This window comes from Ambystoma mexicanum, chromosome 12 (genome assembly GCF_040938575.1).
Source record: "Ambystoma mexicanum isolate Mex_15411 chromosome 12, UKY_AmexF1_1, whole genome shotgun sequence".
Classification (NCBI taxonomy): Eukaryota; Metazoa; Chordata; class Amphibia; order Caudata; family Ambystomatidae; genus Ambystoma; species Ambystoma mexicanum.
Window position 1 is genome coordinate 421,553,296 of NC_090936.1, and position 27,176 is coordinate 421,580,471.

At 50.2% G+C, this 27,176-nt stretch overlaps 1 protein-coding gene across 3 annotated transcripts in view; it reads left to right on the forward strand.

Annotated features, from left to right (window-relative positions):
- Positions 1 to 27,176, forward strand: part of DDX11 (DEAD/H-box helicase 11) — a 1,292,375-nt gene that overhangs the window by 924,973 nt on the left and 340,226 nt on the right. For all 3 annotated transcript variants that reach the window (XM_069628571.1, XM_069628573.1, XM_069628572.1), the window contains 2 exons: positions 5,096 to 5,216; positions 6,151 to 6,288. In XM_069628571.1, the coding sequence (XP_069484672.1) occupies positions 5,096 to 5,216; positions 6,151 to 6,288 (259 nt within the window). The remainder of the gene's footprint in view (positions 1 to 5,095; positions 5,217 to 6,150; positions 6,289 to 27,176) is intronic.

Here is a 27,176-nt window from a genome sequence, read left to right on the forward strand (position 1 = left end):
TCCAACCTTTACAGTATATTTCAGAGGTTGAAGAACTGTCTGTGCCTTCTGATGTCCCTGATGACCTTTTGTCTGGGTGCCAAAGCCGCTCGGGCAGTTGCCTCTTTGCCCTCAGGCACTGCCGCGTCCGCTCATTCATGGGGCCATGTCCCATGGTTCGCCGGTTGGGGGTAGACTTGTGCAGCATCTTGGAGATTGGCTTGCTATTACTTCAGATGTGTGGGTTCTGGAGATCATAGGCCACGGCTACTCTCTTCCCTTTCAGCAGAGGCCTCACGACAATCGCCCGGGGAAGCTCTCTCTTGAAGCATCCGGATCCGCTCCTTGCGCAGGTCATCCTTTCCCTGCTGGAGAAAGGCGCCATAGAACTGTTGCCTGTAGCGGAGAGGAACAAGGGATGGTATTCCCCTTATTTTTTGATCCTGAAAAAAGACAGGGGATTGAGACCCATCATGGACTTGGGTTGGTTGAACAAGCTTCTCAGGAAGGACAAGTTCAAGATGGTAACTCTTTCTCAAGTCCTCCAGGTCCTTCAACTTCAAGATTGGTTGGTGTCTCTGGACCGCAAGGATGCTTACTTTCATGTGCCGATTCATCCCAAGCACAGGAAGTACCTGAGGTTCGCGGTTGGCGACTCGCATTTTCAGTTTCGGGTCCTGCCGTTCGGATTGACCTCCACCCTGAGGGTCTTCACCAAGCTGATGGTTGTGGTGGCAGCGTATCTCAGGAAAGGGGGGATTCACGTCTACCCTTACCTGGATGATTGGTTGATCAGGGCGCGCTCTCCCGAGCAAGCCCTGGATCATCTGTCCATCACCTGCCCACTCCCTTCACAAGCTGGGCTTTTCCCTCAATTTAAAGAAGTCGCATTTGACACCTACCCAGCAGCTCCAATACATCGGAGCAGTGCTCAACACATCCCTTGGGCAGTATTCGCCTCCTCAGGTGAGGGCTCATCACATTCTACAGATGGTGGACAAGTTTCAACGTGCCCAGAGTCTCCTGGCGTTCGAGCTCTTGAGGTTGCTCAGCCTCATGGCATCCTGCATTTTCCTGGTGCCAGAGGCCAGGGGGCGGATGAGATCTCTGCAGTGGGCTCTCAAGATGCAGTGGTCGCAGTTCTCCGGCAGGATGCCGGATCCCGTTCAGATCCCGGCCTTGGTCACCCAGGATCTTCTATGGTGGGCCGTCTAAGGCATCTGATGAAGGGAGCACCATTTTGGCAACCATGGCCGGAGGTGCCAATCGTGACGGACGCATCCCTCACAGGTTGGGGAGCTCATGCCAACGAGTTGACAGCCAGCGGACGTTGGTCTCCGTCGGAGTCCAGACTCCACATCAATCTGTTAGAGCTGAGGGCCATCAGGCTAGCCCTAAAGGCTTTTCTGCCGTCTGTGCGGGGGAAGAATGTCTTGATTATGACAGACAATACAGTGGCCATGCACTACCTCAACAAAAAAGGGGGGACAGGGTCCCTCACGTTGTGCAGGGAGTCGATGCAGCTCTAGTTCTGAGCCATCCAGCAGGAAATTTCGATCTCGGCACTTCATCTGGCCGGAGACGAAAACATGGTGGCGGACGCTCTGAGCAGGCAGAGCACGGTCTCTCACGAGTGGTGGCTGGCTCAGGAAGTTCTTTTGTAGATCTTCGCCCTTTGGGGAACCCCACAAGTGTATCTCTTCGCCACCAGTGTCAACCGGAAGTGCGAGAGATTTTGCTTGCGGGAATTTCCCCCAAGAGGAGCTTTAGGGGATGCATTCGTAGTGGAGTTGTCCTTCCCACTACTGTACGCATTTCCTCCAGTCCCCGTCATTCCGCAAGTGTTGCGGAGGTTACGGAGGTTCGGTTTCCGAATGATCCTCATTGCTCTGGCATGGGCCAGGAGAGCATGGTAGCCGGACCTTCAAGACATGTCCATCTGCCCTCCACACTGTCTTCCCTACTGAGACGATCTGCTATCACGGGAGGGGGGTCAGGTTCTCTATCCAGAGGATAAGTCTCTCAGCCTTCATGCTTGGTATCTGAAAGGTTGGGGTATAAGGATTGGGACCTTCCTGAAGACGTGATGGAGGTGTTGCTTTCGGCCAGAAGGCCCGCAACGAAATCCCTGTACCGTTGCCATTGGATAAAGTTCTGTGACTGGTGCAGGGTACAGAATGTGGATCCTTCCCAATGTTCCATTCCTTTGGTTTTGTCTTTTTTTGCTTTCTTTAATCCACAAGGGCATGCAAGTGGGTACCATTAAGGGTTACCTGGTGGCACTGTCCATATTTAAGCGCTCGTCTGAGGAATGTTCTTATTTTAAGATGACTTTGATTTCTCAGTTTCTAAAGGGGCCAACTAATGTGTTTCCACCGTCGCCTTTCCAGGTGCTGGGATGGGATTTGAAATTGGTGTTAAAGTTCCTAATGGGTGCTCCGTTTGAGCCCTTACATTCTTGTCCGTTGCGACTGTTGTCCTTTAAAACTGTGTTTTAGTTGTGGTTACTTCCGCACATATAGTGAGTGAGTTTCAGGCACTTTCCGCCAAGCCACCCTTTACTGTTTTCCATAAGGACAGGGTTGTCCTATCGGTGCGGCCTTCTTTTCTTCCGAAGTTTATGTTGGAATTCCATTTGAGCCAGAAGGTGATTCTTCCGGCGTTTTATCCTCCTCCACATCCTGGTAAGGAAGAGGAGAGGCTCCATAGGTTGGATCTTAGGAGAGCTTTGAGTTTCTATCTCTCACAGATGTCCCAGGTCAGAGTGGACGATCAGCTCTTTGTTGGTTATGCTGGAAGGCGCTTGGGTCAGGCTGTTTCCAAGCAGACCTTGTCTGGATGGATCATTTTTACGATCTCTGAGTTTTACCGTTTGGCTGGAAAGGACCCTCCAGTAGGCTTACGGGCTCACTCTACTAGGGGTGTGGCTGCCTGCACTGCTCTACAGAGGGGCGTTCCTATTCGCAATATTTGCGAAGCAGCCACATGGGCCTCTGTCCATACTTTTGTGAGACACTATTCATTGGATTCCATCCATGGGCAAGATTTGGCCTTTGGTAAGGCAGTCCTCTATTCAGCCATTTGATTGAGCATTCTAAAATTCCAAAATTGTAAATTCTTTTCTCACCTCCATAAGTTGGTACTGTTTTCGGAGTCTGCCATAGATGTGGAATACGTCGGAGGACACAATACCCTCGAAGAACGAGTTGCTTAACATAGCTGGTAATGTTCTTTCGATGGGATGTTCCTCCGACGTATTCCACATCGCCCTCCTAACCTGCCCCTCTATGGAATTTCCTATGCGATTGCAGCTTACAGTTCCAAAACTACAACTGAGGCTACGGGTGCCGTGCGTCCTATAGATAACATCCAGTGACATCGACCCTCGACGGAGGCCCTCGAGGGAGAACAGATTGACTCCATCGACGCAGGACGCCCTCTGCCGAAAATGTTCCGAAGCAGCACAGCTGTGGACATTACCTGTCATAGATGTGGAATACGTCAGAGGACCATCCCATCGAAAGAACGTTACCAGCTATGGTAAGTAACTCGTTCTTCTGCTTATATTCCCAAGCACATCACTGCACACCTGAGAGCTATCCAAGGAAGACAGCAGAAAAAGCTGAATATGGCTGTTGCCACTGATTGTGTGGCTGCCAGAATGAGGACGCTCTGTTCCCTTATCTTTTCACACATGGGGAAGAGTCCCAAAACATGAAGAAAAATTCCAGATAAGAGACAGATCGTTAGGAGGCCATTCCTAAACCTGCAACCTGTCGAGACCTTGTTTGAAGGTGAAGCTCTGCCTAGGACCAATTTCTCCAAACCTCCCATTTCTCGAGAAAGTGCTAATTGCGCCAAAAATTCCCCATTGGGTCCAATAGACCCAATGGGGAATGGTGAATTACAGTTACCTGCCCAACCCTTGATCCGGCGCTAATAGCGCCAGACCGTTCTGCGGCAACGCTATTAGCGCGAGCGCTAATACTGCCCAACTTGTGATGAGGCCCTTAATCTCTTAACCAAAGCTAACAATGGGTTTGCCAAGGAAATCTCATGGCTAACCTGTTTCTCCTGTTCTAACAACACATTTTTTGGACCGAAAGTAGAAAAAGAAAATGGGACCATTTTACTTTGTCAAAAAGATGAGTTCTGTTTTTCCTAGGTTTAGGAAGGTACCACCAGCACCTAAACACAGAGCTAGTGTAATCTTTCATGTGCATCTATAGAATGTCCAGGTGCAACCATTGCATTCCAGGTGCCACTCCATCTTCTCAGCTATCAGCATTAAATGCCATGCACAAAAATTCTTAGCTGTGGCCATCACATTCCCAGCTAATCTAATCACATACCCAGGTAATTCCTTACATTCGTAGTTCCCTGAACGCCCTCCTATGCTAGGGATACATGCTCAACTATATGCCGAGTGCTGCCACTTCGTTTTTTGAATGTGCATTTGTATTTTCTTCAGACCGCTTACCATTATACTCCAGGGGTTGCCTCATATGTCAGGCCGTCCTGCTGGAACGGTAAACATTTGACATAATTGAAGAAATCAAAGTGTATTGTTCCCTTCTCTTTTAATTGTTTGTTTGTTATAGCATGTTCACCCATTCCTGCTCCTTATGTGGGGGATCCCTCGCTCATACTTCCATCGTTTTCCACCCCACCTTCCTTGTATGCATGCTCCTACTACCTATTTATTTTGCTCTCCATTTTTGTGTCGGAAACCAAAATGCAGTTTATGAATGATTTGGGTAATACATCTGTAAATAATTGCACTTTGTGGATGAATAAAAGAAAAGACGCACACGAGTAGTATTTACATTTACATATGAGAGATGTGTGCTTGCATACAGTTGAATTTATGCAAATGTTATAAGATAACTCCTCTACCTACATGATAGGCAGCCTGCGTTATCTAAGCCATTGTACTGCGCATGTGTGATGTCAATATTTTCAAAGGTTAATTAACGGAACAGATTAGTTTAATGACTGAGATTCCAGATCAATATATTGATAATTAATGTTAATCAGTAGTAATTATTTTTTATTTGTTGTGATTGTTTGCCTAAATAAAATCTGTCGCATTAATGAATTGCCTTTTCTTTGGAAGATGTTTGGCTTTGTGGAGAGGTATGGAGGAACTGCTGCAGTTACAACTAATAAGGAGAGCCAAAAGATGGCTGGATTCCATAGTTTCCTTCAGGGACTGAACCATAAGGCCAGCGGAGAAGGTGAATTGACAGTTTTGATGACATTAGAATGTATGTTAATTCCCTAAATTAACTATTTTTCAGTGTCCAATTGGAAGGTGAACTTAGTTACAACTTTGGCTCACCATCAAGTGCTCCAAGAAAATGTTTTTTGTTGTTGCTGCACTGGCAGGTCAACAGATTCACCATGCCATCTCAAGGAGCAATTAAACAGTATAGCTTGTGGATTCTGCTTAATTTATGCCACTTGCTGAAAGGTAAAACCCAGGTGCTACTGAATGGTATTTCTCAATGTGCCTGTGTTTATATGAAGCCCTTTACAAGCATATGGTGCTCTATAAATGCACCCACTTTATATCATATTTTTCCCATCGGCTTTGAAGGGCATGACTGCGTTAAGAGTGTTTAGAGTGGTTTTACGTTGGTCATCCTGTTTTTTAATTTATACTTCTAGTAGCTATTTCTTAGGCCGCACAGGGGAGACGTGATCACAGAGTTTGAGCTGCGTAATAAAATAATTGTCAACTTTCCATGGTAGAAGTCCTGTAAAATGAAGATTTGATTGGTATTCAGTGCCCTTTACTGTAATAGTTGCTATGTTTACCTTTTCTAGTTATACCCAGAATGAGATCTGCCTTAATTACTGTGAGTAGGCGTTGCCCTTGATACCGAACCTTCTTTAGCACTTGTAAAGAATGCACATCAGTGTTGGTAGCAGGGGGACCCATGTCCCTTTTCCTGGTTCAACCATGCCTTGTGGAATTCAGCCACTTGATGGCAATCAATATTTTCCACATAGGCTGTGTCAGATTAAAACATACTCTGGTTGCGCTGTCAGCCTTGTGTTTTGCTACTGTTCACTCTTCTTCCCTTTTTGGGCAAATACCTTGCTACATTTTTCAATAGATTGTTTCCAACATCGTTTTTTTAATGCCTTTTTTTCTTTCCTTTCAAGCTATCGCTGATGCCAGGCCAGAAGAAGTGTTTGAGAATGTACAGCCCCGCATGGCTTCTCCCCTTATGCTAATTGAAGGGTTTCTCTCTGCGCTCACCAGTACAAACCAGGATGGCAGAGTGATCATCAATAGACAGGGTAAACGAGGCTATAATGTCTCAATTTGTTTTTTTAAATACTTTTTTTAATGCTTTTGTAGGCCACTGCAATTTTAGAGATTGGCTTTATAATTTACATATGATCAGACCACAGCCATTGCTCAGTTAGGCCTATTTATTAACATTGAAAAACATTGCAATTGCATAGGCATGTGGGTTCAGTCAACATGTTTCATTTGTACTGAAAGAAGGAGAGGGTCTCATGCCCCAGTGCTCAGATATAAAGCAGCAGTAGAATTGTAAATATTCAGGACGGTTACATTTTTTAGTTCCGAGTTGGTTGCTGGAGCATTGTTTTATTTGCACTCGCTGTATTTGGGTGTTTAGTGATGGGTAAGTGGCAGCCTAGCTGTCTGTCTAACGTTTAGATGATTGTAAGAAGAGCTGGCGATAGTCACACTTGTTTACGTGATCTTTGAATCGGTAAAGCCACACTTGTGTATCTTTTCCTTGATGTTTTTGGTTTCATAACCAATGTGGAGAAACAGTGCTTGGTATGTCTCTTGTGAGGACACAGGGTATCAACTTATGTCGTATGTGGATGTGTAGCATTAGATCATTGAAGCGCTACTGGGGTTTTGGATCTGTTGGATGCATATGAAGGTACAGCACTGTTGCTAATGCTGCATGCTTGTTTATTTTTTTCCACTTAAAACTTTTAGAAATCCATACCGTGCATTTTCACATCCTCATGGCAAGTGCTAAACATTATGATGTATTTGTGGAGCCCGATCCCGGGTTGTGTTTGGTGTGTGCCTCCGGATTGTCCTGCTGTAGTGGTGCGACCGGCGGGGCGTGGGCCCAGAGCACACGGAAAGGAGCTGACTAGTCAGGCAAACATGAGCAGCTGAAGTTGTGCTGCACCGCCGGCTCCACAGTGACTCCCGGGGAGCCCGATCATGGGGCGTGATTGGTGTGGCTCCTGGACCACGTGGCAGTAGTGGAGTGGCCTGCGAGTCACGACGGCAGCCCACCGCACCTAGAGAAGAGCTGACTATAAGGGCTACCCTTGCAACGTGGAGGAATCTGAGCCGCGGTGGAGGTCTGGAGCCTTGGTTAAGGCTGCCCATTCATGGATGTGGGGTGGAGGGGCACCTGGTGAAGAAGCAGGTGATTGCTTGCACGCCTGCAGCAGAAGACAGACCGCCAGCTGAAGGCTCGACGGGCACAGAGGAAGTCTACACTGGAGGTCTACACTGGAGCTGTGGAAGTCTCGGAGGGAGTTGAGGCACGGACAGCGCCCACTCTAGAGTAGTGAATGAGATAACTGGGTGGGCCTAAGGGAGTGCCGACCACTGGTGGAGCGCAAAGAGAGTCTGTGGTGATCTGGTGGAGGAGGAATTTGGCGTAGAGAAGTGAGAGGCAAGAGTAGTTGTTTGGAGGCCTGAATCTGCAATTCAGGGAGAGCCCTTGGAGGGGTGAGAAGTCCTAGGGGAATCTAGCAGTGGACTGCAGCAAGCAGAAGCCCAATAGAAGCGAGGAGTGTAAAACGGCTGGTGGAGGCCCACTGTTGAGTGCTGTGGAAGAGACAGCATATAGGGGTGGAGGCCCACTGTTGAGCAAGTTGGGAGCGGATGTCACTTCGCAAGTCGTTGTGCTGAGGCTGGACACTAAACTCATTTTGGCCTGCAAGCCAGCAACAAGCCAAAGTTGGGGGGTGCGCAGAATCGCAGGAATGACAGATCCACAGGAGGTGGTGTCTTCAGGGAAGAAAGTCATGGAGGCTTTGCAGGGACTCTCCAAATCTGATTTGATGGAGTGCCTGAAGACGCTAAAGAAGGAGCTGACAGTAGGTAAGAGCAGGAGTGAAGAGTGTGACAGAGGAGATCAGGAAATCGATTGCAGATCTAGTGAGAGACACGAAACAACTGAACTCAAGGGTGGAAGACATGAAAACCTCAGTGCAGTCCCTCCAGGAAGATATGCTACACCTCCAGGGAGAGCTGGCCAGCGCCAAGCAGGATATGACCCTCCTGGTCACCACCATCGAGGACTTGGAGAACAGACACCATCGTGATTATCCCTCAGATAAGGGGGGCAGCGGAAGGAGTGGAAGGTAAATCCTAAGAAAATGGGTCCAAGAGGTCTGCCTTACAATATTTCCAGAGATTGCAAGTGATGGCATAGTCCTGGACCGGGTCCATTGGGTGGGGCCGGTTAGAAGAGGGCCAAGATCCAAGCCAAGAGTTGTCATTATGACATTATCAAACCAAACATGTTAAACAGAGGAGGAAAAAGAGTAGGCAGGAGATACTTCATAACAAATCATGGTATCCCCCTTATCCTCATGATAACTAATCTAACTTCCCCCAACCTTTATGGGACATTATAAAAGTGGTCCACTTCATCCCACCTTTAAAATATATTTAAGTACTGAGACGAAGAGGAAGCAACTGAGAGTAGTAGAGATTACCTCTGCTAAACATTTTGGGGCCGAAGAAGATATATGAAGGTCAGGCATGTACTACTAATGAGAGTCGGGCAACAGTAATTGATGGTACACACCCACAGTCCATTATTGGACCACAGCTCTATAAAAGGTGGAACTATGAAGCTGCAAGGAGAACAGTGGAAAAAGGAGCGGTGCGAGAGCAGGAGAAGCAAAGACGCCACAACGCCTGCAGAGTCCTTGGGAAACCTGCTAGAGGAATAGTACAGGTCAGAGAAGCCCCTGGAGAAAAGACGAAACGCTGGAGCTGTCAGACCACGCCAGCGAGGCTCAGCATGATCGCTGGAGAGTGCTGCGAGAAGCACTCGGCAAGCTGGCTTTCCCGTAGTAGGAGAGAAGCCATGTGGAGGAGTGGCAATGCCCGGGTAAGTGTCAGGGACACTTTACTCACAGGGGAGCTCCAAAAACCTGTGAATACAATAGCTGGGTATGGAATCAAATTAATCTACAACACATGGACAACAAAAGGAATGAAAGTCATCTTTATTGAATACAGAGTCAAATGAAATCAACACAAATAACTTTATTGAATACCGAACTGAATGGCACATGCACAGCTATCCTTATTGAACAAATAAATGAATGTCCTTTACTTACTTACTGCATTGAATAAAACAAGTAAGAAGACAGTTATTTAAGCAACAGTAACCCTTATTGAATACCGAAGTGAAAGTAACTTACCGAAGTGAAAGTCACATTTATAAGTGAAAGCGACATCTTTGGTAAACTGAACTACTTATCTGAATGCAAGAAACTTTGAATAAAGCAGAATCCAGATTAACAAACAGCATATGTGACAATGATGTGAAGCTGCGACTTAAACTGTCTGTCGATCAAACTATTGAACTCTGAAAGAACCCTGGACGTTCCTGTTTGCATGACCTGTAGTGGGCGAACCGTGTGGTCTGAAACTGCACCAAGACCAGAGAACAATAATATGGTGAATCAAGAACTATTGAAAGCAAATGCTAGGCTCCTCGTTGCGTGACCTGAAATGTGTGGTCCGTGTTGTCTAAAACTGTGCCAAGACCACGCAACCCCTAAAAGGATAACAAGGAAGTTTGCTGTGGTGAAAGAAGGAAAACAGACAGTGAATATTAGACTTGGGGAAGGGAGCCCTGAGTTATAAAGTCTTCTGAAAAACCAGTCTACAGATAGAGCTTCAAGATACTTCTTTTTGTGTTATATTTGAACATTGAACTTGGGGAACAAAACCCTAAGTATTGGTTTCTTGGAACTGTTAACCTGGAACTGTATTGAACTTGGGGAAGGGCACCCTAATCATTGCAAAAGTGTGGAACTCTATTTCTTCATGTCTACACAAAGGTAAATTGAACATTGTGTTGAATTTATTGACATTGGGGGCGGGGGGAGTAGCTGAAGAATAAGCCAGAGCTGGAAAATAGCTCAGAACTTATTTTTAATTGCTGCTTAGTTTATGGTTGACATCCCTACACATTAGGCCTCATTACGAGTTTGGCGGTAGCCACGACTACCGCCAAACTCGCTACCGGCACCCACGAATGGGCCATAACCAGCCCATTACGAGTTGAAGGGGCCGGTAATGGCCCATTCGCGGGTGCCGGTGTGGCCGGGCTCCCGATCCCCATTCCGCCCCATAGGGCAGAATGGGGGTGGGGAGCATGGTTGCACGTGCCGATGCAAACACGGGTTCTGCTCGTGGGTGCCGCTCTGCACGCCTGGTCAGACCAGGCGTGCAGTGTGGCACCCGCAAGCAGAACTTGTAATGTGGCGGTATGGTAACAACGGCGTCGGTAGCACTAACGGCGCCGTTGTTGCCTTACCGCCACATTCATAATGAGGCACATTTTTTCGTATTAGTTAGGAGGGCAAGCATACGTTTTGGACACAGACAGACTTTTCAGTTGAACATTCTGACACAGACTTTCCTTCGTTTCCTTCGGTAGAGAAATCCCACCTTGGTATAGGGCAAGTTCGGCCTTATACCATCCTGACATTTTCTTTAATAATGATTTGTTCAACTTTGAATCTGCTGTCTGTGTCTCCTTCCATGATGCTGACCTCACACATGATGGATTAAGGCCTAACTTGTCCTACGCTAAGGTGGGATTTCCCTACCTAAAGAAACTAAGGATTGTCTGTGTCTGTGAGTTCAACTTAAAAGTCTGTCTGTGTCCAAAACCTATACTTGGCATCACAACTAAAGACATACAATGTGTCGAGATAGCAGCACTAAAAGAAACAGTGTTCAAAATAAAGTTCTGAGCTTCTTCCAGCTCAGGCTTGGTTTGCTTCCCCTTCCCCAAGTTCATTTACTTCCACAAAAAGGACTTGGGTTTCCCTTCCCCCAAGTGTAACACAATTCCAAGATATCTCAGCGGTCTCCTCCCAGAGTTTGCCACAGTTCCAGTATATTTCAGGGTTCCCTTGCCCAAGATTAGCACAGTTTCAGGATATCTCAGGGTTCCCCACCCCAAGATAGACACAGTTTCAAGATGGTTCAAGTCTCTTGATTTTCACCAATATTGTACAGTTCCAACTGCTACTCCTTTTGACTAGTATCAAAATAAATTCTCTCTTTCACTTCAGCATTTATATCACACAGCGTTCGTCTTTGGACTCTTGGCTCTTTCCCAGGTTAGGCTACTCGGTCTAGGCGCAGTTGTCAGACCACACGGTCCAGCCATTACAGGTCATGCAACTGATAACCTTTGGCATGTAGTGATGCTCTTACTCCTGCTTGATTAACACTGGCTTTGCACCCAGACAGTGTCAGCACTTAACATTTGCTGTGGTGTCTTTCTGACAGCTTTGGGGCTTAATCACCATTTATATATTGGCATTGTTTTGGTTTTTGTTATAACTTGCATTCAAATTGGTTGATAGTGTATATCTTCTTTCACCACCTTACATTCACCTTGCCCCTCTTGAGTTCAACAACTTGTTTTTTATAATGGCTTTTCATTCAGTTCATAAATGTTCATAACAGCTTTCACTTTGTTTCTTAATGTTTGCAACAAATTTCACTCCTTTCAACATAGCACGTTATTCGTTTTGCACTTGTGCTACAATTTCACCTGATTTCCATACCTTTTGTTTAATTGAGTGTTCTATATATGCTGTTGGATTTACCCCAATACTTGGCACTTTTCTCATGATTCATTATTCCTTCAAAATCACTTGGTAATGGGGGGGTGCTGTTGCGCGGCGTCGAAGATGGCTGACTAGTTTGCGGGCTCCGACGAGGTGGCCAGATCCTTGTAAATATTGGCGGGTTCTGAGTACTACTGGTGGCCGCATTACAGGGAAGGGGTCCTTACACCTTCCGACACCGTTCGCCCAACTGAGAGCCCACAACTCTGCTCCCTACCTGAGACTTGGCTCCCTGCTTCGGCCCGCTGGCCACTGATGTTCCTGCCCGCTCCTTGGCTCTGGAGCGGTCGGGCTGATTCCTGCGCGGCGCCGGGGCTGACGGGCCTGCGGTGGAGGAGGGGCTCACCCATCTCCGTTCCCCGATACTATGGAACGCTTGCCGCCTGCTTCTCCATACCCGGACCGGTGGGTGCTGCTCCCTCACCCCCCTCCCCCGGCCTGGAGACGGGCTGTCGCGTGGTGCCGGGGCCGCGCTCTGCCTCAGTGGTTTTCCGGGGACGGAAAGTGAGGGGAGAGGCCTGGTGCGGCGGCACGTCATAACGGTGGTGAGTCTCCTGCGCCGTGGTCCCTGACACCTCGCACCCCGCTGGGGGGTGGCTTCATTCAGGTCCTGTCTTTGTTCGGTGGGGGCTGTCACTCCCCTGGCTGGGGCCTCCTGCAGCCCTCTTCACGTGGCGTTGGGCGGGGGCGTGGGGGTTCCTGGTGGTGTTGCGCCCCAGGCCAACTCCCTCGCCTGGGCTCCCTTCTTCTCAATTGGTTTTGCTCCGGAGTGTCACCGGGATACCCCCCTTCACTGGTGCAGCTTCTACCCTGCTACTTCATCTATCTATATGGACCCAGACACAAAGCATTTGTCGACCATTTCCCCCCTCTATCCCCCTCATTATATCTCCTGTGGTCTTCATCGGCTTGCCCTCTCCCATCTGTGCTGCTCTATACTGATACGGGCTGGGATCCTACCAACAACTGCTACTAGGATACGGACCAGGCAATCCACCATCTGCGCATTCGTTTGGCTGGGAGTGTGGGCGCCCTCGCTGCGTCTTCAGTGCAGTGCTATGTTACAGTAGCCCCCTCCACCTCTTAGCGCCAGGTGGACCCTTTTCTCCGGCAACCTGCTGCGTACTGCTGGATGATCCCTGCCTCTTACCTCGGCCACTGCATCTGCACAACCTCCTCCTTCACGTTCACTCAGTTCTCCTTCCTGGTGCAACCTACTTGTTGGTATTCTCCTGGTCGCCACCTGTCTGTCGTATTGCGGCAAGTGCAGCTCTTGGTGACCTTCACATCTGGTGCCGGTCTACGGATACTGGCCGTGTCGCCTGCTCCACCGTCTCGACCCTCTTCAGCAATCCTCTTGGCTGTGCCCTTTTAACATTACTATACCCGAGCTCTCATCATGACCAAGGGTACCGGGAAGAAGCAGAGCGCTATCAATATGTTTACCAAAATATCACCCAGGCCACTGGATGCAGCGCACAGCCACGGATCCTCCACCTCAGTATCCCCGGACCCTGGGGAACCGCAATCAGTGATGGACTTCATGCGTGAGGTTTGCACTCCAAACTGGATGACATGAATGGCACCATTTCCTCGATAAATGCTCATATTGAAAAGACTGATGGTCGAGTGGCTGAGGTTGAGACGAGGGTGCTCTCCGTTGAGGATGATCTGGGTTCCCTCAGAGCGGAGGTCTCCTCCTTGTCCAGGCAGAAGCACGAAGTCTAAAAAAAAAACGAGGACCTTGAATTGGGCTCTAGGTGCAATAACCTTTGCATTATTGGCGTCCCGGAGGACATCATTGATGAGCCCATGGAGGACTTTGTAGAGCGCACCCGGCTGTTGCTACTTGATTCACCCAAGCTCTCGCCGCAATTTGCAATTCAGAAAAACTCATTGTGCGTTATCGGCGAAGCCCAGGCCTGGTGCACCCCCGCGCCCTATTATTGCGAGGGTCCTTAACTTCCGAAATAGGGATAATAATAAAATAATAATAATACTCTTCTTAGGGCGGCGAGAGCTAAGGGTGACCTTCTACTCGGATCCTCCAGGATTTACCTGTATCCCAACTTCTCAGTGTCTGTCCAGCAGGAGCGCAAGACCTTCTTAGCGGTCAAGAGGAGGCTTCGCGAGTTGGAAGTCAAATACTCGATGCTATACCCGGCCAAACTGAGGATCGAACAATCCAACAAGATTTTTTTCTTCACAATTCCTGAGGAGGCCTCCAAGTTCAACGAGGAATATTTCCCGGGGTGAAGGTGCCCAATCTACCCACGTTTTCATCGTTCTGTAACTGTTTTGTCCATTTGTTGGGTCCAGTTGTTTGCTGGCCCCTACTGAGGGGCGGCCTGTTGTTTTATACATCTGTTCACTTCATCAGTTGCTGCGGGTCGTTGTCTTGCTCCCTATTATGATGATCACTCAACCCTTTCACAATGCTTTGTTCTATGCACCAAGATTATCCTGCATTGTTCACCTGTTTTTTCGGAGCATCGTCACCAAGCCGGCTCACAGGCCCCCAGGCGATGTTGCCACTGCTTTTTGTTTGGGTGTTGGTTATTGGGGTTGTCATTCCTCTGATTGGGGGAGGGATGTGGGAGGGGGTGGGGTGAGGGGGAGTTTTGTTCAAAAATGCTTGACGCATAGAGTGGAGCGGGCATACATAGCTATTCACTGTCCAAACTATACTGGTCCATACCAGATCTGTAGCTCCTTGGTTTTATGCCGCGTGCGATCTGGTCGTCTAATTTGGTTGTTCACTCTGCACCCCTGTTCGAATGGTTAGTAGTGACTTATCGTTCATGAGTTGGAATGTGAGAGGGCTAGGTAACCACAAGAAAATGCGGCACCTGCAGCTCTACACCGAAAGGCATGGTGTGAAGATCCTGTTCCTGCAGGAAACGCATGCACGCTCTGAGCAATGTCAAATATTTGCTAAGACTTGCGGGCCCCAGAGGTATCATACTGATTTCTCCACCCAGAGCCGTGCAGTCATGACCCTGATTCACTGGAGCATCCATTTTCAATGCAAGGTCTCTCATGTCGACCCCCATGGGAGATATATATTGCTTTATGGCACTCTTCAACATAGGGAGGTTCTGTTACTCAATATCTATGGGCCCAATGTTGACGAACCTGAGTTTTACTTACACTTGGCTTGCCTTCTAGCGGGCTTCCCTCTCACTCCGATCATCTGGGAGGGCGATTTTAATGCCATTCTTGATGTGGATCTTGACAGATCGGGCTCCAAACGCTGTCAACTGTCCAAAGTATCCCTCACTATTCTTAAGTTACTCCCTCAGCTGTTTATCGTGGATGTGTGGAGACTGAGGTACCCAGAGTCTCGGTCACATTCCTTTTACTCCTCGGTACATGATTCTCACTCACATATTGACAGGTGGTTGATCTCAGACACACTGGTTAGGAATGTGACACACTTATCAGTTTTGGCCAGGACGCTTTCCGATCACTCCCCGGTGACAGTTTCCCTAGACTGGGGGCCAGACCTCAATAAAACATGGCAGTGGAGGTTGAAACCCCTCTCCCTGCGTGATACTGCCTTTAGGGCAGAGATCGAGTCGGCCATAGTTGATTACTTTGCTTTAAACACAGGATCTGTTTCATCGCAGGCCACCCTTTGGGAGGCGTTCAAGGCCTACATTAGGGGCATTGCTATATCCAAGGAGAATGGAATCCTTAAAGTGATCCGGAGGGACCTCAGTGTGAGCAAATCAACTTTATCCACTCTCGAGGCTCAATACTCAGCACATCAAACCCCCACTATTCTTGCAGACATAGGTGTTGCACTCGATACATTCCGCTCACATGCGGAACGGGAACGTAACTTTCTTGATGGCCCTGGCCTGGCTCGTAGGTATGGGGAGGGGGAACGGCCGGGTCGGATCTTGGCTCGCCTGGTCCGACAGGAGTTGGGCTCCCCGGGCATTGCTGCTATCCAAAGGCCCGACGGCTCCCTGGCTACGTCAATACAAGACGTCAACTCTGAATTTCGCTCGTTCTGTGAGTCTCTTTACTCTAATGCTGACTGCGCCACTATTGTCGAGGTTGATACATTCTTAGATGGCCTTCCCCTTTCGGTCCTTTCAGCCGATACCTGTAATCTTTTAGACGCACCGGTCACGGCGGAGGAGATTTCCTTAGCTATTGACTCCTTGTCCCCGGGTAAGGCACCAGGCTCGGATGGGCTCCCCGTGGAATTTTACCAACAATACAAGCCCTGTCTGATCCCCCATCTTCTGGCGCTTTGGGATGAGTCCTGTGGTACTGGTAGACTGCCACCTCTCTCTGCGAGGCCATAATTACTGTCCTTCTTAAGCCCGGCAAAAATCCTATGCAGTGTGGTTTGTATCGGTCCTTATCTCTTATTAATTGCGACATGAAAATGTATGCCAAATTACTCGCCCTTCGGTTGACACCATATATGACAAATATTGATCAGGCGGACCAGGCGGGGTTCATTCCTGGGCGCTCAACCTGCCTTAATCTGAGACGCTTGTTTAATATTATTAGTAGAATTAATCCTAAAATTCAAGCGGTGGCCGCCACACTTGACATGCAAAAGGCATTTGATTCGGTATCATGGTCTTACTTGTGGCGAAGTTTAATTTTGGTCCTGTTTTCCGTTACTGGGTGGCGTTGCTCTATTCCGACCCGGTAGCTAGGGTCTGCACTGCAGATAGTTGTTCCCCTCTGTTCTAAATTGCTAGAGGCACTAGGCAGGGCTGCCCCTTCTCCCCCCTGGTTTTTGCCATTGAGCCATTGGTGGATTTGATGCGTCATTCCCACGCGCATAGAGGTCTGCGAATTGCCGGTCTACCTGATATCATTTCATTATATGCCAATGACGCCTTACTGTACTTCTGTTCTCCTGCCCTCAATCTAGCTCCAATCCTCGCTGATGTGTTACACTTTGGGCATGTCTCTGGCCTTATGGTGAATTGTGCTAAATCTACTCTATTCCCCTTAACTGATGTCACGATGCCCCCCCCGATCTGGAGGGCTTCACCTGGGCTCAATCAAAGTTCTCCTCCCTCGGTGTTGAGGTGGCACCACACTTTGATGTTTTGTATGAAAGCAACTATGGGAATTACCTAACCATTCTCGCGGGGAAGGCTTCAGGCTGGGAAAGACTCCCGATCTCCCTAGCTGGTAGGATTGGTATCCTGAAGATGATAGTCCTCCCGCAGTTACTCTACCGGTTCACTAATATACCCCTGTGGCCTGGTGAGGACTTTTTTCGGGAACTGACCCGTATTGTTAACCCTTTTTTGTATGGCACTCTGGAGCAGTCCGGCTTAAGCTGGGGACCTTGACGGCCCCTATTGATATAGGCGGGCTTGCTGCACCTGATTTCACTAAATACTGGGTCATTGCTCAAGCCCGATTTGCCTCACATTGGTTTAATACCTCAGATCCCCCACCACATGTTAGACTAGAACAACTGGAGGTAAAGGGACGAGATGTTTGATCCTTAATTCTTGCGCCTTTACACCCTGAACGCAATTCTCATGACCCGGTAGCCAGCACATCGATTGCCCTTGTTAGGATCTGGAAAATTGACCAACACTCCTTATCCATTCCATGGGCAACTTCCTCTGTGGAACTTTCTGCCGGGGGTCCCGCATATCCCTTCGTCCATGGCGTTGCGGTGGGCTGAGGCTGGGTTTGAGTCGACCCGCGATGTGTTTGCCAAGGATAATTTCCTTGAGTGGCCGGATCTTCCCCTGACACTGCGACGGAAGCCGGCTGCGTGGCTCCAACACTCTGGCTTGCGCCGTTTCCTTAAACTTAGATACCCGAGTTTCCCACGTTGCCCCCTGACGATCCTATCCTAGCTGAGCTATGTAATACTGCCTCCTTCAAAGGGAAGATCTCCAGACTGTACACATTGCTACAAAATAAATCCACTCCTTCGTTTGATGGGATGAAAGGCTTATGGGCAGATGACCTCGGGGTCGATTTGGCGGACCAGCGATGGAATCATATGTGAGCATGCACCCGGGAGGTGACCTTTCATTCTCGTTTAAAATTAATTCAATTTAAAATCCTGCATAGGTATCACTATACCCCGGTCATATTACCAGGCCGATTCATGGAATTAATGTGCGCTGAAATTTTCGGCGAAAGCGTGCGAATCGCAGTGCAAGTGCAAAAATCGCAGCGAAACCCGCGCACAGCGATTCATGGAAGTCCGTGCGCGTGTAAATCCCTGGATGTGCGCTAAAATTCTGTGTGGCGCACGCTGGCGCACACGTCTCCAAACAGCATGCACTAAGCGCACATAGCGAAGCGCACACAACAAAAGTAGGCGGAACAGGGGGTGTAACACGTGGAATGGGGAACAACGCGTGAAAATGTGGGCGTCACAGGGGAAGTACAGGAGGCAAATGCGCAGAACGCCCACACGCGCATCTACAACACGTATTCATGGAATTGAACGGGGCTAATGCGTGCGCCAAAAAAGACACGCTAATCTGGAAACACGTACGCCTGCAGGAAGCAGGCGTACGTGGACCCGCGCAGCATAAAAGTGCGCGCAAACAACAAACAAGCCAAGATGAATATACCGTTCCTAGCAGCAGTGGTCGTGGGATACCGCAGGAGGAGGAGGAGGAGGAGGATGAGGAGGAGGATAGTCAGGCCCAGAATTTTTACACCCAGAACCAGCCTTTTTGGCATGCCTGATGACCAGGTGTATGGGAGGTACAGGTTTCCACCTCACATAATACTCGACCTGGTGAGTGAGTGGGAGGATGACCTCACATCACCCTGTGCTCCCAAGCACTCAGCCCCCTGGAGAAGGTCCTCAATGTACTGCACTTCTTGGCCACTGGATCATTTCAGCGGACAAGTGCTATAGCGGGGGGGTGTCGCAGGCCCCGCAGTCACGCTGCCTACACCAGGTGTTGGCCATCATGACTGCACGCCCATCAGTCCGCAGGCACATATACCTGCCCAGAACACCTGCAGAAAGGCAGGCTGCCGTCCAGGATTTCTATGGGGTGGCACAATTCTAGTTGCCATTGATTGCACCCATGTGGCTCTACGTCCCGCCAGGGCATCTGAGAACATCTATAGAAACCGCAAGCACTGGCATTCCAACAATGTGTAGGTAGTATGTGATGCCAAGGGAATCATCACCTCAGTATATGCCAACTATCCAGGGTCCACCCACGACAGTTTCATCTACAGAATGTCAACCCTAAACCGGGACCTAGAAGCTGGGCGGCATGGCGATACATGGCTGCTTGGTGAGTATAAATGCCTCTGCACATACATGCATGCATGTCAGATACTGAGTAATGTCACAACCTCACTAATGATGCCCATCACCACCTCCCCAGGGGACAGTGCCTACCCTCTGAACACCCACATGATGACGCCAATTCGGAACCCCACCACGCCACCCGAGGTAAGATACAACACAGCCCATATTGCAACCCGGGGCATAGTGGAGTGCACATTCGGAGTGCTCAAGTCACGCTTTCGCTCCCTTGACCGGTCTGGTGGGCAGCTGTTATATGCTCCCCCAGTAGTGTGCAGGATCATAGTGGCAGCATGTGTCCTGCACAACGTTGCAACACGCCGGGGCCTGCCAGTGGACATGTGGTGCTCCCACATCCCCAACCACATGCACGCCCGCTGCGCATGGGAGGGGAAAGGGCACGTGGTGAGGCAGCCTGTACGCAGCTGGTGGCTAATTGCTTCACATAAAATCACACCCCCGTGAAGTGCACACAGCCCTGGCACATACCAGCTGACAATAAATGATGATGACATAAGGGACACTCAACTGTCACAACCATACCAGCCTGAGATTGGTCACCTGGAAGTGTTACATTGTGTGCATCCCTACCTACCCAAACACCACCAATGCTGTGTCATCAAAAGACATACATCTATGCTGCTAAATTCATTACCCCTTGCTAAATACAACATGAGAACAGCGCCATGTCACCTAACCCCTCCCCAGCTCCACCACCAAACACACCATGGCATGTCATGCAATGTGAAAGCAAAAAAAGCAATGCACAAGACCTGACACAAGTGTCACAAAGTACACTGTCCCTAATGGAAACTGCCCACACACAATATGCTCCCAGTAATGTATAATTAACAGCACACATTACCAAATACTTACCACCAACACAATGCTGCAACAAAACATGGAAAAATGCAAAAACATGACAGTACTAAGTTCAAGTAGTGGTAGTTTTACAACCTGAATACGCCAGCACATCGACCCCTTACAACTGTAGAGTGTTGCTGCCACGCAAATGTCTCAGTGTACTGCATACAACATGAACTGCATCTGCAAAGTAGACGGCCTTGTGAAGACATGAGGAAGGAACCTGCAGATTAGGAGGAAGACATGAATGCACAAGCACATATCAATACACCATGCAGTGTACAATACAACAACAATATCCACTAGGGATGTCTACACAGTATTGACTACAGACTGCCCACACAGCTCATGGGAGCCCAACGTCACTGTGTAATTCACTGTCACTTGGTCACACCTTTTGCAAGCCCATGAAAATGGGAAGCAGGTGCGGTGTGTGTCTCACGAACCCAAGCATCTGACCCAAATTCAGGACAAGTCTGCATGTGCCCAGCCGGAATACAGTGGATGCCCACGGGAGCAACACAAGGCAACACACTGTAAAAAAAAAAAAAAAAAAAAAAAATGGCCTTGGGGGGGGGGGGGGGGGGGGGGACGGGTGGGGGCGGCCACCCAGGAGGTTCGAGGACAGGGTGCACACCAACACTCACCTGCGTGGATGTAGCGAAAAAAATACCTCCTTGGGCTCATGGCCTGCACGGCTATGCCATTGTGGGAGAACTGCTGTCGCTCTGCTCATCCTCTGCTGCTGCATCAGGAGGCGGTGGCACTATCGGAGGCAGCCCAGGCAAAGCCCTGGTATGGTCCTCCATGGCAGCAAGCATGCGGGTCTGGAAGGTCTGATTCTGGAGGATTAAAGTGCAGAGATCCCCATGCAGCACATCACGGGTTGCCTGCATTTCTGCATGCATGGCCTCGCGTGATGCCCGGATCTCCTCACGTGTTGCATGAAGCTCAGCTGAGAGCGAACGTGTGAGCTGCTCCAGCTGCTGTTCTGCCCTTAAATTACTGGAAGCCTCAAGTGCAACCAGAGTCTGCCGGAGGTTATGTAGTTCTACCCTCAGGGCTTCCCTGTGGCCCTGGGACTCTATTGATATGGATTCGCGCAGAGTCTCCAGTGCCGCCCGTCTGTCCCTGTTGGACGCCAACATGTCTTCCCTGTGTGATTGGCAAATGGAGTCTGTTGCCTGCTGTTGTTGCTCCCTCTCCCTTTCAGGGGGGATAATGGAAGTGGCCACCCTCTCCATTGCCTGAGCCATCATTTCTACTGATGCTGCCTGTTGGGTTGCCATAACGTACATGGAGTTTTCCCATACAGTATTGCCTGGTGGTGCACGGCCACCGCGTCGACGGGCACCACACCTGTTTGGGGCAAGGCGATCTGCACCTTGCTGCCTTGCCGTGCTAGCACTGCCTGAGGCTGCAGGACTGCATTCCCCCTCTGATCTGCTGGCCCAGGAACAGGATCAGATGCTGTGGAGTGTGACCCTGCATCCGTAACCGCCAAAAGCGGACCTACCAACACTGACATCCCCATAGAGGGTTCTACCCCTGGTCCAGGTGGGTTGGACAGAACAGAATCCCTGCCAGAAACACTTACCTGCGACTGCACATAAGTCTCATCATCCGACTCAGCACCTGAATAGAGGTCTGGGGAGGTGCACCCAGAGGCACCCCTGGACAGTATGGTCTGCAGTAACATTGGGTTTTCACCCACCACCACACCACGTCCCCCACTGGTGCCCGGTCGTGCCTGAGATTCCTCCTGGGTCTGCACCATCTCCTCAACCTCAACAGCACCAAGTGCGTCATCACCTGCAAAAACATGAAAGACAACAAATGGAAACCGGCATGATCACCATAGCACACAGATAGGCCGTGACAAGCCAGAGATCCCGTACATGATTTACACATGTTCCACATGACTATAACCCTGCCATGCATGCACTGTCAAAGAGTTGGAAGTGGAGTCAAAAAGGCAGACACTGGGGAGAGCAAGATGGATATGCAACACATTTGCAGCATGTTGGGTAGCACTGGCATCACACATCAGGCTGTGAGTGGCATGTCCAATACACATACATGACACATGCCACCACACAGATGTCATGTAGCATAGCCACGGTAAATTACAAAACTACAGCAATATGTCAGTGAATGAGTACTGTCACACATCCATGTCACATCGACATGATGCGAAGATTGATGCTGAATAGTGTTGCAAAATATGCATGTGCCACATACTGAAACACATCCAGTGTCCAATAACACAGTCATTGTGGTCTGATCAATGGTTGGGCACTTTAACATTACAGGAAACACCTGTCATCTTCCACATGCAAACAGGGCATAATAAAAAATGTCTGCAGCCCAATACTCCATCGGCCTGAATGGTGTAATCATTAACATAACCAGGTAAAAGTAGTGGCCCAGTGTGGGCTGTAAGCAATGACCGAAGCATATCACATATGTTGCAATAGGGCAGAATAATGTGTACTAAAAATGGGAGAGTGGAAACAATCAGCCTGAATGGACACTTACAAAATCTGACCAATGTAGTTCCAAGATGACAGTTCAAGGTAAAGTGCACTAATCTGGGCGTAATTAGCAACTGTGGGCAGAAGGGATACAGTCATACCCAAATCCAAGGCATGTGAATGTATGGGAGGAAGCAAATTGGTGACCCATAACACTCAGGAGTACATACCCTCACCTGGCACTCAATCGGAACCCGTCACCAAAACAACATACACATGGATTGCACACACACGCATGGGCACGTACCGGACAATGCCTCGTAATCAGGTAGTTCTCCCACACCTTGGATCTTTTCCTCTGTGATGAAGGTCCCAGCAACAGACTCATGTTCAGTGAGTTTGTTGTCCTCTTGTGGAGACCCACCGACAGAGTAGCGGCATGATTTGAGGCCAGCTTGTTCGTTGCTCTGCGTTTCAGGTCATTCCACCGCTTGTAGCAATCATCAGCTGTGCGCCTCACAAATCCAAGGGCACTTATGCGGTCCGCGATGGTCTGCCAGTGTGCCCTACGTTGACCAGGTGTGGTCTTGCACCGTGCAATCACCAACATTTCATGGCTATGTGCCGACACATAGGTCACAAGTGCATCAAGTTCCGGGTCATTAAAGCTAGGCTTCCTTGATGTGCCGGAGTGTGTAGCCGTGTCTGGGGTCTCAGCCTGTTGTGCCAGAGCACCCTTCTTCCTCTTTTTCAAAGGGGGAGCGGAGCCTGAGTGGCTTACGCCGCTCTGGTCAGTAGGGGCAGAAGCACCGGTGGACTGGGTAGTAGGAGTGTGCGAATGCACAATGACCATAGGCCTTGGTGCAGGCATTGGCAGAAGTGTGATGTTTACAGGGGGAACGTCAGTTTGATGGACCAGGACCGACACTGTCCTGGCTGGGAGACTCAGAACTGGGGTGGAAGGAGCTGCAGCTGCACCTGCAGCCTCCCCGTCCTGCCTACTTGGGGCAGCAGATGACATAGCTGCCCCAGATCCACGTGGCTTGATGACACCAACTTGCACCGCCACACGCGCCCTCGACTTGCTGACCTGGAAGTCAGCCTGGGAGTCATCCTGTGCCAGGTCAGGTGCCACAATGGGCTGGTCCAACAAGGGCTGAGCTGGGATGGTGTCAGCCACGTTTCCCTCAACCATGGGCATGGGTGTCCCTGATTGGTCCTCCACACATGGGGGTCTAGGGGCACCCTGCAAATCCCGGCCACGTCCCCTACCGCGCCCACCACACCCACCTTTTGAAGGTCGGCCACCTTTGCCTCCCTTACCACTTGGTCGCCTCCCAACCATGGCACTGATGTTGTTGTGCATACTGGAGTAGCAGTAAACTATTGTCCTGTGCAATTGGGGGTGAAAGGGGTAGGGTACTAGATGGAATTCATACCCTAGTGCTCTAACAAGGCTGTCTGTGACCCCTGGGGGAAGATGACGGGTCACAGGTCACGCAACGCACAGGCAGCCCAAAATCAAAAAATAACGTGCACGCAACCCCTCGTAGACCACGTGCGTGAAAAAATGAACCCGCACTACGCTGTGGCACCCAGAAACACAAAAATAAGCGTACGCGTAATACATGCAGCCTACAATGACCTCTGAAGGGGTACGCAACACACGGGGCAAGCAGAGTTGGTAAATTCGTGCGCGACTCACCGTCTGCCTGGAAAAAGAATGTGAAAAAGACGCACGTGTGCGCGTTGGCAACACCCCTGCCAAAATAAGAATTGTACGCTGTCTGAGGAGACAGGACAAAAGAAGAAGTAAACGCTGTTTGAGGAAACAGGCCCAAAAAGAATAAAGAACGCTGTCAGAGGTAACAGGGAGTACGAACTTGAAACGCTGTGAAGTAATCGCGTGTGTACAGATTTCACCCACTCGCTCTCCACGAAAAGCACGTACAAGGGAATGTGGTCCTACACGTACCTTTTCAAAGCGGCCCACACGTACAGCGTCACTTAGGCGTGTACGCCCTAAGGCCCTTTCCTCCAATTACACGAGCTGACACTCGGACGTGCAGTTTTTGGACGTGTACGATGAACATGCACCCGTGTTGATGGAAACATGCGCGTCACGTCACTTGCGCGCGTAGGCCCTTTCCTCGGATTACATGCATCCACACGCGGACGTGCAGTTTTTCACGCGCGCTGAACCACTATGCCCATGTCACGAGGGAAACGCCTGCGTGAGTCACGTCACAGAAGCGCTTACGCGCTAAGGGCCTTTGGTCCAATGAAACCGCGTACGTGTGCTGACGCGCGTAGGGCCTTTCCTCGAATTACACGCTGACCTGCAAGATTTTTACGTGCCAAATCACTCCGTATCAAGCTGGCCACGCAACAACACACAGAAGACCACGCTCCTGCCCAGAAGGCCAAATTACTACCCCCCCAGAATCCCGAGCACGCTCCCACCTGCCATCTGCTGCTGCCTGCCTGCCTGCTGCCCACGTGCCCTGCTATTTGGTGCCTGCACGTCAGCCAGGGTTCCAGTTGCTGTGTCCACCCTTGCTGGAACAGAAGACTCCCGACTGGGATACCATCGCTCCACAGCCCAGCCCCAGGACCCAGTTGCCCACCCACGCCTGCCTCGGGGGTCGCCATGTCGGGGCAAACACCATCTGAAACCACTGGCGACCCCCAGCCAGAGAGGCGGAGGGCCACCAGCTTCAGTGTGAAGGAAGTTGGTTTCCTGGTGGAGCATATCCTGGGGCATTTTGATGCCCTCTTCGGAACATCGCGCGCCAACATGGAAGGACGGGAGAGGATCTGGGACGACGTAGTGGTTGCCATCAACGCGGAGGGGGTGGCAACCCGAGGCATCAAGCACGTCAAGAAGCGCTGGGAGGACTTGAGGTCCAGGACCCTCTATAAGGCCCGGCGCCTCGCGGAGGGGGGGCCGGGTCAGCATGAGTGACATCCAGATGAGGGTCCTGGAACGTGTAGGCCCAGTGCTCCACGCCCAGATCCTGCAGAGGAAGACCCGTCTGGAGTTGAGCAGTAAGTGGCCAAGCATTGGTGTGTGAGACAGGGCATGTTGCAGTGTGCTGGTAGTCTGATACTTGCCTGTATGTGTGACATAGGCCATGTATGGATGTATGTGTGCAGGGACATCATGGTCATACATGTGAGACCAGTAATGTGTGAACCACATGGTTGGTGCATGAGTTACAATGCAACATGGGTAGCTGTTTGGCAAATGCACACATGAAAGCATGCCAGTGTCTGTTTTTGCACATGGTAATGGTGTGAGGGATGGGTGCTGCTGTCATGTACATGTATGGTGCACATGTGTGTGTCTGAGAAGTGTATGTGAGACTTGGGTACGCCATGTATTCATGACACATGTATGTGATGATGTGTACATTCACTCATGCAGTGCGGTCACCGTTGTATGCACTGTGTCTATGGTGTGCAAGGCATGATGCATGACCCTCCGGTGATGTGGGTGCATGGGATCAGTGTGAGCCATGATGCATGTGAGTTTGAAGGCAAGATTTTGGTTAATAGAGGCCCTTGTACATGGATGCTGGTGTTGATTGCAGGCGCTGTGCCTGTTCATGCATGTGTTTTGCGTGCATTCACACGTGTTGTGGAGGGACAGGATGGAAGTGATGTTAGACACTGCAACTCATGTGTTATTGCTTCCTGTCTAGGGGAATGTTGCACTGTACCCTGATGCTTGTGTTCTATGTCTCCCTCTATGCAGCGTCAAGTGAAGAAGAGGGTGGAGACGGTGCTGTGGAGCCAAGCGGCGGGGATGCCTCCACCGGGCGGCGACGCAAGGCCCAGCCACCCTCCCAGGACTTGCCATCATCCGGGAGCAAGGGGGCTGGTGCCGCGTCTGCCACTACGGCTGTGGCGGAAGGGCCGGGTGAGCCCCACAGGGGCTTGCAATGGCGGAAGACGGTACAGAGACATCAAGGTTGGTGGTCTCCACAGAGGAGGAGGAACCCGCTACTGAGCCGCACATGGGGCCTGGTGGGGGTAGTACCACTGGTGCAAGGGGTGCAGTCCAGGGCCAGGAGGCAGGAGGCGGCACAGGTCACCGGGAAGGGGCCTGTGCATGTCCCTGTCCTTGACCCTGTGACTACACCACCATGCACCAGCAGGAATGCCCTGTCCCAGGCCCGTCCACAGGTAGGGGAGAGTGCCATGTCATCTGTCTCTCCACTACCTGCGGACGAGGGGTCCCATGATCGTATGTGCTCCGTCCCGATTGGTGTTGCGTTGCGCACGCGTAACATTCGTGATGACGTGCGTTCGTCCTGGGCGGAGAACGCACGCCATCACGAACAGCAGCGTCGCAATGTGGCACTGTTGGGAAGGGCCCTGGTTGGTGGGTTCCTACATGTGTCGCGCACTCTGGTGGACCTCTCCTCCTCTGTGGAGATTATGCGCCAATCGTTCTCCCTGCCGTCTTCCGGCCCAGATTCCACCAGGGCCCCCTGTTGAACCTAGCCCGACCAACACAGCCAGCTTGGTGGAGCTCACATCCCTGCCACAGTCAGGAGTCGGCGGTCCAGCAGGGGTGGACACCACAACTGGAGACCAGCTGATGGAAGATGTGCAGGTGCCATCGGACAGGGCACATGGACAGCAGGAGCAGCCTG